The sequence below is a fragment of the Lytechinus variegatus genome, chromosome 15 (assembly GCF_018143015.1).
Source record: "Lytechinus variegatus isolate NC3 chromosome 15, Lvar_3.0, whole genome shotgun sequence".
NCBI lineage: Eukaryota > Metazoa > Echinodermata > Echinoidea > Temnopleuroida > Toxopneustidae > Lytechinus > Lytechinus variegatus.
In genome coordinates, this window is record NC_054754.1 from 4,580,243 (window position 1) to 4,593,988 (window position 13,746).

Consider the following 13,746-nt stretch of genomic DNA (forward strand, 5'->3'; position numbering starts at 1 on the left):
TCCTTCGATTTTTAAAGAGTATGACATCTTTCTAATCGAAGACAACGTGGGCATTCGAGATCATTCACTGTCTCAAAGAATAATTAGGCCTATACATGGATTACTGTAATTGGTGTCCATGGAACGCGGGACGTCGCCACGTCCTCGGAAATGGAGGAAAAAATATCACGGTTATAAAAAAGCGTAGTCTGCGTATGCTGAGATTAGCATTTATGATTGTTATCTAATTTATAGCACCAACGTGCTCTCGTAAGGTAGCTTTCTCTCATTTTTCCATATTTCCCTTTGTGGAACCCGTCACATGTGGACCAATCATGCCACCCTGAACATTTGCAATCGAGTTTTCCATTCAGAATACAACTTTAAGACAAAGATCGGAAATAAACTGACTTCTTTCATTTTCCTCATAGCATCATGCGAACGACCAATCAAGTAAAAAGCAAATCACGGAAATTGATCAATTCTAAAACAGGTAGTCACAAAATCAGTTTAATAGTGATTTTCCTTATACTATCTGAAGTGGGTTTTTTTTGGGGGGGGGTAGGGGGGACATTTTCCCCAGGATGTGTGTTTGAGTTTTATGAATCACATATGACGATATACGTCTAGGAGCGGCATCTCATTACTTCACACTGTAAAAATTGCGATGTTAAAATTGACACCAATTGGTGTTAATAGGGGACCACACCCTGAGGTGTTAAAATTACACCCTAGAGATTAAAAATAACGCCGAAGAGTGTAAATGTAACAACAAAAGATGTTGTAATACCACCTATAGGTGTAAAACTAACACCACCAGTTTAACACCGGTGTAAATTAACTGGTGTGGTCCTCTATGTACACCATCTCATGATGACAATGCAATTTTTCTTTGCTTTTAGCATAACGTGACATGAAATCAATCAATCTCTAAATCAATCACATGTACTATTTTCATCACGTCTTGATCATGTTGATACTTACTGCAAGTCAAGGATGAATAATATCGTATCATTTCCCTCTTACAAAAATAAAGGTCACCCAGACATGTAATGGTTCTAATTTCTAAGGTCACCATACTCATTCTTTGTACACGTGTATCCTTGATATACTTCTTGTGAGACAAATGGGAGGGGTTTCTCCATTACATTTTAAAATCGCCTCGCACTATTTATTTCGAAGGATATTGTTGTCCCGTATTTCCTTGTTGTCAATTATAAAGATATCTACACTATTCTCCTTAGCATCATATCGGTATAGTCGTGTCGTGACCATGTGCTTAGATTAGATGTATATATATATATATATATATATTTATATAGATATATATATGTGTGTGTGTGTGAGGGTGGGTGTGTGTGTGTATGTATATATATATATATATATATATACATGTACTGTATCTATGTGTGTGGTGTGGGGCGTAGATGGGTATTTATAGATGTTATTTATTTCCACTTCACATTTACAAAATATCACAAAATAACATGACACGGTCAAATATAATATTATTACAAGTAATAGACAAAGTAGCATCATAAATCTTGAACAAAAGGAGGAAATTAGGAACTGAATACAGAAAAGACTTAGTTCAGTTGAGTCCTATATTTAAATGTTGAGACAGAGAGGGTTACCCCGAAACCCAACAACTTGACTTATGTCCCTCGAACTTTTCCTCTTTATTTATGTATGCGTTTTATTTTCTTTGAAAATGTTAATCATTATTGTTTCCTTTCAGGAAATGCATGATTATTGTACACTCTTTTCTACTTGAAGGTGCGACACATTCCCACCATATACATGATATAAGGGTTTGGGTCAGTCTGTAAAGCCCTCAGACATTGAAAAAAAACTAATACTCTCACTACGCATTTTAAGTGGCAAAACGATTTCAATGGCTATGACTAATGCATTGTAAACCCGTGTCAAAATCGCACCTGATCTCAAGATGGGCCAAGTAACATGTAAATATGACAAGGTATGTACAAGATCCCTTCGATACGGTGTCCCTAGGGTTAACGGTGATACCTCGGTCACATTTGCTCTGAGGCGGTCGTACGGCGAGTCGATAACAGCCGTCTAAGCATTTTTTTTTTGCACCAGCTATAATTAAATAGGTGGTTTGAATGAAACGAATTATGGCTGTTTTCGACTTGTGTACGGTCGCCGTAGAGCAAATATGACTGAGGTATAAGTATTAGGGCGCGACCGTAATACATGTATTGCATGATACGACGTTTCATCTGGTTTAATGACTTGAATTGAGATTTTTTTAAATCATGTTTTTCATCAGAGTTTTATAACTTTATTTTTCAATACAAAATGTAATTTTGCGATAGATTTTGACAAGATATTTAATAATATTAATAATAATAATAATATATAGTATTTAGAGTGTGTCTTTACCAAGTTTCCTATTCAGAGCCGCAGAGGGAATTATTACACAGAGAGGGGGGTGTTATTTGAAATATGATGAAAATAGATATGTTTTGAGGTTGGCTTCGAATGAATCTATAGATTTTGCATTGCGTATTGTTGATGACAGTGCATTCCACCAAGTTGGAGCATTATGAGCAAAAGCTTTTTTTTCAGCAAATGAGCATTTGATTCTACAAGTTGTCAACAACCCGGCCCCTGAAGGTCTTAAAAAGATGTTTTTTTATATGAAGAAACAATATTTCACACCGTTTCCTTTCCTTTATTTTCTTGTTCTCCTTTTCTTTTCTTGATCATGAAAATTTGGGGATCCATGAATCCCAACACCCCTCCCCTCCTTATCTGTACGCCAGTGATTTGATGATTAGATACTACTCATTCAGCTCCAAAAAAGAGCTATTAACCGATTTGGATTTCAATGAAAATGTTTGGTTTTCGTCACTTACAGGTCGTGACAAACAGGAATTAAGCTTAGTTTTGGTTCGACAAGAAAACAAAATAACATGCGGCCTGAAACGAGTACATGTATGGACAGGTATTTCGGGTGGAGAAACCATGGAAGGAAAACACATGAATCATCTAAAGGAAGTATACATAAGAAAAAAAGACGACTCAAATGCATTGAATGTCAATTCTAAATATTTAGATAATTCTAAATAATGTTATTGTTCTCTTCATTATTTCTTTCACAACTTATTCAAATAAAACAAATAATTGCCCAAGCGATTGCACATGTTTAATTTCTCACATTTATATATTTATAGATATATACTACATTTACGCATTAAGGCTACTTAAATATGGCAAAATGCTAGACAAATATTTCACGTAATTATCATGTTTGTATGCTCAGTACATTCTTTTTTATTTCAACAAATGTGTATCAAGCGAATTTTAACATTTATTTAATTAATTCTAATTCAAATTTATAACCTAGTTTTTGACCGTGACACATTTTGACATCAAGGAGTATTTCCTTGTATGTATTTATTGTTTTTTGTCATGCATTTTATTTATTCACCTTTTTGGTTTTGCTCAATTTCCTAAGGATTCTAAATCTGCACATTTATTTTTAGCTTTGTAACATATTGATGTACACTGTGTATTTAATTTAAGTTTTGTTTTATCATCTTTTTTTTCTGTTTGTACTGGGGTGATATACATCTTTGTGGTTATTTTCATGTATATTTTACATTGTATTTTCACAAAGGGCCCCAATGAAAACCAGTGTTTCTGATGACGGGGCTACCCTTTTTAAATATGTGTAATAAATAAAGAAATGAATAAAAATAATATTCAATGTTTGTATTCGTGCGTACGACTGTTATCCTTCAAAAGACACTTCACGTGACAAGAACATAATGGACCAGCTCTCTGCCTATCCTAACCAGCTTTGTCCATCATTGTTATTCATAGTTTCGCAGTTGTCATTGAAAAGGGTTTTTTCTTTAGACTGCGACGAGAAAGACACAGGGGTGTAAACAAGATTGCCCACTCCATTCTGCTTTTGTTCAACCCTCTGCACGTGTATCCAAATTGGGGCACCGCATGCCCCCATTCTTCTTCCAAAAGGGATTATCTGTATTCAAGGTTTATATGGCACGAGCTTCACGAACACAGCCACTATAAACACGGTGAATGAACTTTTTCTTCTTCACAACAGTGAATATTGATTAATTCTGAAGAAAGGTGCCTAGTTTATTTTATTTTTTTCATGATGTGTTACACATTTTTCATATCATGGACGCCATAGTAAGACACACCACGTAAATTAAAGAAAAATAACGGGAAAAATGTGCACGTAAAACAGCGAAAATTAAAGTAAAATAATAACAATGGTTGAAATTACCAATCATGTAATATGATAATAAAAAGAATGATAATAATAATGCCGAAAAGTAATCACAGGGATGATCAGGGCACTTGCCTTATAAACTTAGATCTATAAAAACGTTACAGGGCAACAATGCGTAAAACTTTACAATGACACTTAAAGAGGCATTTTTAAGTGGACTGGAATACATTTTAATATCTTTACTTCACACTCACTAGAATGTGAAAGGCTATACAAACGCAAGATTGCATACGGGAAATTTGTGCCGGCTTTCGAGGCGGATATATTGTATACTTAATTGTACAAGCTTTATAGCATTTGTTTTTAGGCTCCTGCACTCTTAAAAACATTGAGCAAAAGTGTTCCATGGGGGTCATTCTGTGTCCAAACAACATCGGACATTTTCATTTATCCAGTGTGATGAAAGTTTCGCCCATTCTAAACATGCTATTGTAGTTGCTGCCTATTTTGTTAACCTTACAGGACAATATGCTTCCTGCATTGGGTAAAATACTATCCCAAATTGGTTGGACACATCATTACCCTCGTGGTGGTAGAAAACTTACCCAATATTTTTTACAATGTATATCTCATGTCTAGTTCATGGTCCTGTCTTACAAATTTTTGTGATTGATCCGATCAATCGTAACTATGGAAAGCCAGCAAAGTCAACATATAAAATGCATGTTTGTTTAAAAAAAATAGTGATGAATATATATCCATGAATTCATTGATATCTTTACTATTTAGTGTGTTCTCCTTTGTGAAAAAAGGAGATTTTGCCAATTTCCTGTAGCACAAATTATGACACTGATGGATTTTCATAGTTACGATTGATTGGAACAATTGTATACTTTTTGTAAGACGGGGCCCAGAAAACAATCTGAAGACACCGTGATGACTTATGTTGTTGGTCAGAATGTAAATACCGGGACTAACTGAACGAAATTTACAGATTTCCAGAGATGGTGTAGCCAGTGTTGGGCTTTGACCTCGTACCTACAGACATTTTTATCATCCTAAAGAGTTCATTCATTTGACAACTGCAATCATATTACTATACTGTTAAATGTGAATTCATTTCTGATAAAAAGGAGAATAATTAGAAATAGACCGATAACATAAAGTATCTCCTATAAAAGGAGCCCTACGTCTGCGAAATTGTACTACCCAAGTACACGTGTGGAACTCTTCAAATACTCATAGTATAAGACGGATGAAATAAAGGGAGGGGTCATTAATACACATTCCCGCCTATTTAAATACGTAAAATGAATGAATAAACAAGTATACAAATAAATAAATGAATTGATTAATCAATTAAATGAATTTTCATGGGAGACTACAGTGCCAAGTGGATTGACACACATAAAAATTGAATACAACTCTATAAAGATACTAAAAGAGGAAAATATTCTATTTATATCGTATATCTAATTTCTAGATGCGATGTTTGTGAACGCATTTTAGAAATTACCGCCAGATTTATTTTAGCTTCTATATAATATACTTCAAGAGGTTTGAGTTGTTTCTTTATCACCGTGTGTATTTTAGAATGTTCAGTGTCCATTTGATTTCATGTGGTTATATTTTATTTTTCACAGAACTCTTTCCTCAGTCATGACGAGTTGGGTACTTACATTGGAAAAGAAGACAGGATTATAGGTAAGATCCGTGGCGTAACTTAGCATCTGACATCCTATTCAGATAATATAAACTTGATTAAATGCATGCACTGCATATAGTGTATCATTTTCACAAAACAAATCCGATGCATCTAAGGCGAATTTAAATATTTCCATAGGGTATGGATATACAAGTAAGACATAGATCAACCTCCCTCCGCCCCCCCCCCCCCTAAAAAGGGGAGGGAAAAGGAAATATGTTTAGCGTGCCCACGTTCTAAATACATTATCTATTTTATTAATCTAGCCTTCCTTCATATCACCATCATCTCCATGGCCTTCATCATCATCATCAACATCATCATCATGTCACCGTCACCCTCAGCTTTATCATCTTCATACTAAAATATTTCATGAATTGATGTTTCGTATTTAAAAAAATATATGCCCATTCTGCTTTATAAATGTATTAATTCAATTAGTTTTAGTTTGGGATTGTCATTTTTTCAAGCAATCTGCTTATGATGACAATCCTTCTCCTGCAAATTGTGAATATCATATAGTTAATCATTTTTGTCTGTAATTCTTTTTAGTACTCTTTATTTATGATTCATGCCAAAAATGCGAATGGTATGGATGCAGAAGAAAACAATAAATCAAATCAAATATTACATTTGGCAATATTATTGATTTCTTTACGTATATTCCAAATTATACAGGCTTTCAATTCGGTCTGCAAGAGGACTAATCCAGTTATTTTATCATGCTTTCAATGCATTGTCTTTAGACTATCACATATCACAACCACAAGAGATAGGGGCACCTTCCAGGAGAAGACGCTCGACCACAGCCACAGAGGACGCAACGCAGACAAACGAACGGCATCTTGTAAATGCGCGCCAATTCGAAATCCATGCTTTTGATACACCATACCACGTGGTCGTTGAGCCAGCCCAGGGGTTGGTCAAAGAAGGACTGGAAGCAGAGTTTATCGGTTCGGACGGCAAGGTGACGCATAGGGAATTGATTGACACGGGATGCCTTTATCAGGGAAAGCTTGTGTTTCCAGAAAAGTTCCATGGCGGGAATACGAATGTCGCACTGGGTATCTGCAACGGTCTGGTAAGTACAGGCTTTCGATATCAAGTGCGTCCTTTATGCTTGAGTTCCGATGGCATAAATACCTAACGACCTCAAGCAAATGCAGTGATTAGCTTTCGATGTAGGCGTACGCATCACTTAAGTGGTCGTTCAAAAGTATCTCAAGTATCTCGAGAGGACACTCTTCAGAAAATGACTAATTAATTTTAAAGTTTCATTTGGCCAGTTAGTTGTCAGACCATAGTTTACTTATCCTGGTTTTGATTTACCATATACAAGCTTCCAATAGCTTTTCAAAGAACCTGGTGGGTGTTTCATAAAGCTGTTCGTAAAGTACGAAGGACTTTACGCACGACCGGTGATCCTTTCTTATGCTATGTGATATCTTTATGTAATTGGGTTATGACCTAAGAACATTTTACAGTCGTGCGTAACCTTACGAACGGCTTTATGAAACACCCACCTGGTGTCATGAAATCATATTGGGGAGCATTCACTCCCACGTCGCCCGACGGATTCGGGAACGTAGAAAATGTATTGTGAAATGCCCTATGAGACTGAACAACCAAGACGTCTTTGTCGATAATCGAGACGGCAGTTTCGTTCTGGACTCTGAGCAAACTATTCGCAATATTTCGTCAGCTCCGAAACTTAGGATGAAACTGCTGTTCAGGTTCACCAATTTTTGACAAAGTCCTCCAAGCTGTGCATTGTCATTCGACCGGATACTTACAATACACGTTCTTCAATTCATCCTGCGTGGTTGAAGCGAGAAAAATCCTAATCTAAGATAAAGGCAGACTGACCCGTTGCATGTTAGTTAAAGGGGAATGAAACCTTTGGAACAAAGAGGCTTGTGTAGAAACAGAAAAATCAAAGAAAAAGAACAAAGAAAGTTTGAGAAAAATCGGACAAATACAGCGCGTCCCAAAAAAAACTATACACTTTTGAAATGGCCGCCAAATAAAAAATCTAGCACTTTGGGGAAAAAGACTCTCATATATGGATAGCCAATGAAGTCAACTTTCAAATGACACCAAAAAGTTGGAAAAATATTAATGCTTGAGCGAGCACTGCCCACTGAAACAAAGGGTATGAAAATTAGGGTGGGCTGGAATTAGCCTTCCAATTTATTTCAGTTGTTGAGAGGCAAATCATTTCGAACTTACAAAGTTAAGGGCGTTGTGATAAATTAATGATCAACCTTGATCAGTTTTGATAGCTTAAGCAAATTTTTTAAGTTATTAAATTGAACTTTTATGCATGAGTGAACACAAATTACACTTTTGGAGCAGCATTTCAGCTTTATCATTTGGATCTCTTTTGGGGCAGCATTTCAACTTTATCATGGCGATCTCAGCAATGTGTTCATGGGAGTCGGCCAGTCGGGAGAATAGGGGGTGAGATAGGGCTTAAGTGGGAGAAGTAGGTTGATGGAATAAGGGTCAACAGAACATTCAGCCCCGCCCCCTCCCTCTTTCCCACCCTCCCCTCCTGTTGAGAGACTGATGGCTATTCTTATGTACATGTGAAGTCCAGAGCAGAATGTTGGTTTAATGATTAATTCTGAATTAGGGCATCAACTTTTTCCTATCAATCATTCAATCAACAATTTATCAGTAAATCAACTCATTCAATATGCAATGTGATCAATAAAACATTCATTTTTTTTCCAATAAATTATTTCATTAATCATCATAATCATTAATTTTTTGGGGCAATCATTCAAACTGACCATCAGCCACCGGTCACTTTGAAGTTAAGTTTTGAAAAGGCTACAATCCGGGAGATGAGACAGAGAGGGGGGGGGCTGGAAAATGGAGGTGAAGAGGGGAGGGTACCTACATGTATGACTTTTAATTTGTAAAACGACAAAAAGAAGAGGAATGCCCTTTTAACCAAGTCTTAGCATACCTCGCCCTCTTGCTTGTAACAGGTACATGTACCATCACGTTACTCTGACTCTCATGAACACACTTCTGATGTCCACAAGATGAATATGCTACACTAAAATTGCATTCCTGTTCACTCATGCGGTACATTTCGATTGAGTAATTCATGAAATTTGCCTATTAAAACCAAAACTTATCTCACTCATGAATAACACCCTTAGCTTTGTAAGTTCCAAAGGACTAACCTCTCAAAAAACTGTATGGCTAATTCCTGCCCAGCCTAGCCAAGCTTAGTCTCCCAGGAGGAGAGAAGTGGGGGGAGGGGGTAGAGATGGAGGGAGGGGTTGCTAAATGTTCTGTTGACCTTAAGCCCATCCACTTACTTCACCTGCCTAAGTCATATTACCCCCTCTTCTCCTGACTGTCATGAACACATTGTTAAGATCCACATGATCCACATGATAAAGCTGCACTAAAAATTGCAATTCATGATCACTCATGCATTAAATTTCAATTTAATAACGTATGAAATTTTCACAAACAACAAATTGATAACATCTAATCTTTAACTCACCAAATAACCTTCAACTTTGCAAGTACCAAACAAAACATCTGAAAGAAATTGGAAGGCTAATTCCAGCCCACCCTAATTTGCATACCCTCTGTTTCAGTGGGCAGTGCTCGCTCAAGCATGAATAATTTTCCAACTTTTTGTTGTCATTTGAAAGTTGACTTTATTGGCTTTCCATATCTATAAGTCTTTTCCCCCAAAGTGCTACATTTTTTATTTGGCAGCCATTTCAAAAGTGTATAGTTTTTTTTGGGACGCACTGTAGTGAGAAAGTTATGAGCATTTGAATATTGCAATCACTAATGCTATGGAGATCCTCACATTGGCAATGCGACAAGGATGTGTGATGTCACTGATGAACAACTTTCCCTTTGGTGGATTAAAAAATACCCTCAAAATGTCTCTTTTTGCTTTTTCTTGTGATGATACAAACTCTTTATCCATGATGTATTCTTATTACATGCCCTCATGTAGACAGAACACATAATTTATGGATAGATGTGATAAAAGAGGCAATTCTAGTGAAATATATAATAAAGTAATGGGGAGAGTTGTTCACAAGTGACATCACACATCTTTGTCGCATTGCCAATTTGCTATCTCCATAGCATTAGTGATCGCAATATTCAAATGCTCATAACTTTCTTATTATTTGTCCGATTTTTCTCAAACTTTCGTTGATCTGTTTCTTTGATTTTTCTGTTTTCACACAAGCTATCTTGTTCCAATGGTTTCATTCTCCTTTAATGACTAACCCTTTTCTCGGGGATAATATTCTTCCACAGACAGGAGTTGTAAGCACGCCAGACTATGATCTCGTCATTAAACCACTCCATGAAGAGCACGCCCAAAGGTATCGCAGAGAGAGCGGCATGGAAGACTCGGAGGGTGATTCACCATTTGGGAGAAACGACGCGGGTTCTTTGTCCTCTGAACGCCTCCATATTGTAATCAAACGGGACGCGCAGTACCCAGACGACTTGGATCTCGGCAGTGCCAATGTGACCGCGGATAGAGGAACCGATACAGATATGCAGGAACACTTTTGTGGACTTGATTCAAGTAGGTACATGTAGTTCGTGTAAACGAAGGCAAACCTGGCGCAGATTTGATTTATATAGCAAGGTTGGATCCGGGATTTCATTTCGGAAAGAGGTCGGGTTCGGTGCAGGGTTTTTTTCTAAATTGTTAGGACATGCACAAAAAGTGACTCAAAGAAAAGAAAAATGAGGGGCGTATCCATTCTCCAAATATCTTATAAGAATCAGCAATAACGGCTTCTATAGTGGTCATAAAATGGCCGATTGGTATTGACGCCTAAATACACATGTACAAGTTCGGGATGCGAACCCCGTCATTCATGGTTTTGAAGCAAGAATATTTATCGATAATGCTCTTTCACGTCTCTTGCATGGTGACATAAAATAAGGTCGGTCGCCTAGTCCTAATCTGTAGAAGTCCAAACATTGCCCCCACTTACACGAATCGTTGAGTTTTGATAAATCAACTTTTTTGTGAATTGTTGAAAATGGTATGTGAAGAGAATATTCTTGTAATTTGTAACTCATTGTATGAATGGGACAATTATGGAAAGTCAGGGTAGACAGATTATACACAGTACTAAGGCCAGTATTCTAAAGTCGAGTTTAACTTAGACCATGGTCTAACTCTGTGCTAAAATGACGGGAAGCCAAACGTGTTAAAATTTCGTTTTAGTTGGATGCTTATCATGATTACTTCGCTCTTTCCTAATTCTTTCAATGATGAAAACAACTCTTATTTTTCCTTCGCAGAGAGTTAGAATGATTTGAGAGTCAAACGAGCTGATTGAACCTCTTCTCTAAAGGATTTATGTCACAACTGGCTATTCATAGTTAAACCGCAACTTGAAACCAGAGTTTAGAATACGGACGGTAGTCTCTCCTAACAAGTGCTCTTCTACGTCGCATCCTTCTTCTACGATTTTTATTTTTCCCCAACAGGATACTTTGAGACCATTTTTAATCATACAACGCCGATGCAGTCCCAAGTCAGAGCAGGCTACACGGGACGAAGAAGGCGGGACGCGGGACGGAAAAGGCGGGAAACTGATGAAGTAAAAGCTATGGAACTGCTGGTGGTGGCGGACAACCAGATGAGACTATTCTACGGTTCAGATGTGGTTAATTATACTCTTATCGTGATGAATATTGTGAGTAAATATGATTCAGAGGGGAAAACTTCCACGTCTTATAAGCTCAATACGTACATTCCTCACATTACATGAGCAGTATGCTGATTGGCGTGAATACACTGTAAACTCTTCCGAATTCAATTTTAAATCAGTTTAGTCGCACACATCTCGTCATTGACATGGGTGTGGCGGGTGCGTGGGCGTGTGATAATTACAATGCCCAAGATACTAACACAGATATTATTCAATATTTGAATCATTAGGAATAATGGGATATTGTATTTTTTTTCATTTATATCGCAAACATCTTATTTCATGTGATCGTATATAGCCCTTTTCTTTTTTATCCTATTCATTTGAACTTATCAAGTAGAGAAATTAAGAATGAACATCGGTAATTGTTATTCTGTAAGTATCATTTTGTGAATTTGCTTCATTATATCGAGGTAAATATATGCTCGCTATATAGTTATTATATAATACTTTTGAACTTTCTAGTAAATAATAAACACATCAGTTTCTACATTAAATCTTTGTTGAATATGACTTTGGATAGGTACAGGAATTGATTTTAAACCTAGATCTTATACAAGTGAATCCTTATTCGTATTCTTACTCTTCATTCATTTCCTTACATCAAGGCTGCCGGCAGGTTTCTGCATCAATCTCTTGGCAGGGGATTATACTTTCATATAGTGAAGCTTCTTATTATGACCTCAGACTCAGTAAGTAATACCAAGATTTATGGCATTCACCTATTTTGAGAAATAAATTACAGATTTTTGTTCTTCAAGAGAAAACATAAGGATATCAAGCATACGTTAATATGATTCTAAAAGTAGACACCTTAGAAGCTACACTGTCTTTGTCTAGTCATGTATACTGATGTATGGATTCCTCTACGGCGTAAGGAAATTGAATCCTGTTTTAAAACTTTCTTTGAAATATTCACTTCAAATAAATATTTCTTTTCTTTTCATTACATTTTTTGTAAACATTACTTCATACAAACATCAATTTATTATGAAGAATTTTAATATGTGTTTAAAGAAGAAGGTGTATACCCTAAAAGCTGAGACTTGTGGCGGGATACGTCTATGGACAAAAAAACAATACAATTTCAAAATATTGCGAAAGGGATGAAGTAACAGTAAAATAAAGGTTAATGATTAATAAATCATGAAAATGAAATATCAAAAGCTCATAATAATAATCTTAGTTCTTCAGAGTGAATTTAACTCGGATAGGTGCCATCTGGATCGAATTGTCTTGCGAGTTTAAAAGAGTTATTCAGATTCCCAATAATTTCGACTTAGAATGGTCATGACAGCGTTTTTTTTTTAACAAGAAAATGTGCTTTTGATATAAAAGGTCGGAGTATAAACGGGTTGATGACTAGCATAATTCATATACGGTTGTCAAACTGTATATGATTCATTCATGATTCATATTTATCGTGCACTGAACTGTCCAGATCAACCCTACCGGAAAGAACACAGTGTCCCACAGCGTGAAACACAGTGTGAAATCATCTTCACACTGTTAAATTGGAGCGTTTTAACATTGTGAATCACATCTTCACAGAGTCGACTATGTGAACACACTGTGGGACACTGTGTTCTTTCCAGCAGGGAATGTTGTATAAAGAATTGAAATATAAGGATCGGTAGCTTCCTAGACCTACTTCTATGGAGTGTCTGGTGTGAAACCATTAACCAGGTAATTCCGAACGAACTATCTTTTCAATTAGATCAAAGGTCATCTGATGATTAGATGATGTCACTGGATCAGTTATGTTTATGAATATCGTTTAAGGGAAACACAGCATTCCATCGAAGTGTGGTTTCATATTCTTATTCATTATATCTTTTAATACAGCCATAGTACTTTCTTAATATATGTGATTTATCGTGTGTCATTTTAAGAAAATGTTGACTTCCCTCAATCGTGTAGGTTACAACTCAAGAGGGCGCAACGCTAAATTCGGTACCTGATGGCGAATTGACGCTTGCAAGTTTCTGCTCTTTCCAGTATCACACAAACCATCGTCAGGACGATCATCCGGATCACTGGGACAATGCTGTCCTCATCACAAGGTATAACCATGCCATTTGCATTTCTATTCTACATGGGCC

The 13,746-nt window shown here is 36.5% G+C and overlaps 1 protein-coding gene across 1 annotated transcript in view; it reads left to right on the forward strand.

The window, feature by feature from the left end:
- The window catches only part of LOC121428760 (A disintegrin and metalloproteinase with thrombospondin motifs 13-like), a 36,329-nt gene that overhangs the window by 3,715 nt on the left and 18,868 nt on the right, over window positions 1-13,746 (forward strand). The window contains exons 2-7 of the mRNA XM_041625578.1: window positions 5,854-5,914; window positions 6,662-6,996; window positions 10,224-10,500; window positions 11,421-11,629; window positions 12,253-12,336; window positions 13,565-13,707. Of these exons, the coding sequence (XP_041481512.1) occupies window positions 5,854-5,914; window positions 6,662-6,996; window positions 10,224-10,500; window positions 11,421-11,629; window positions 12,253-12,336; window positions 13,565-13,707 (1,109 nt within the window). The remainder of the gene's footprint in view (window positions 1-5,853; window positions 5,915-6,661; window positions 6,997-10,223; window positions 10,501-11,420; window positions 11,630-12,252; window positions 12,337-13,564; window positions 13,708-13,746) is intronic.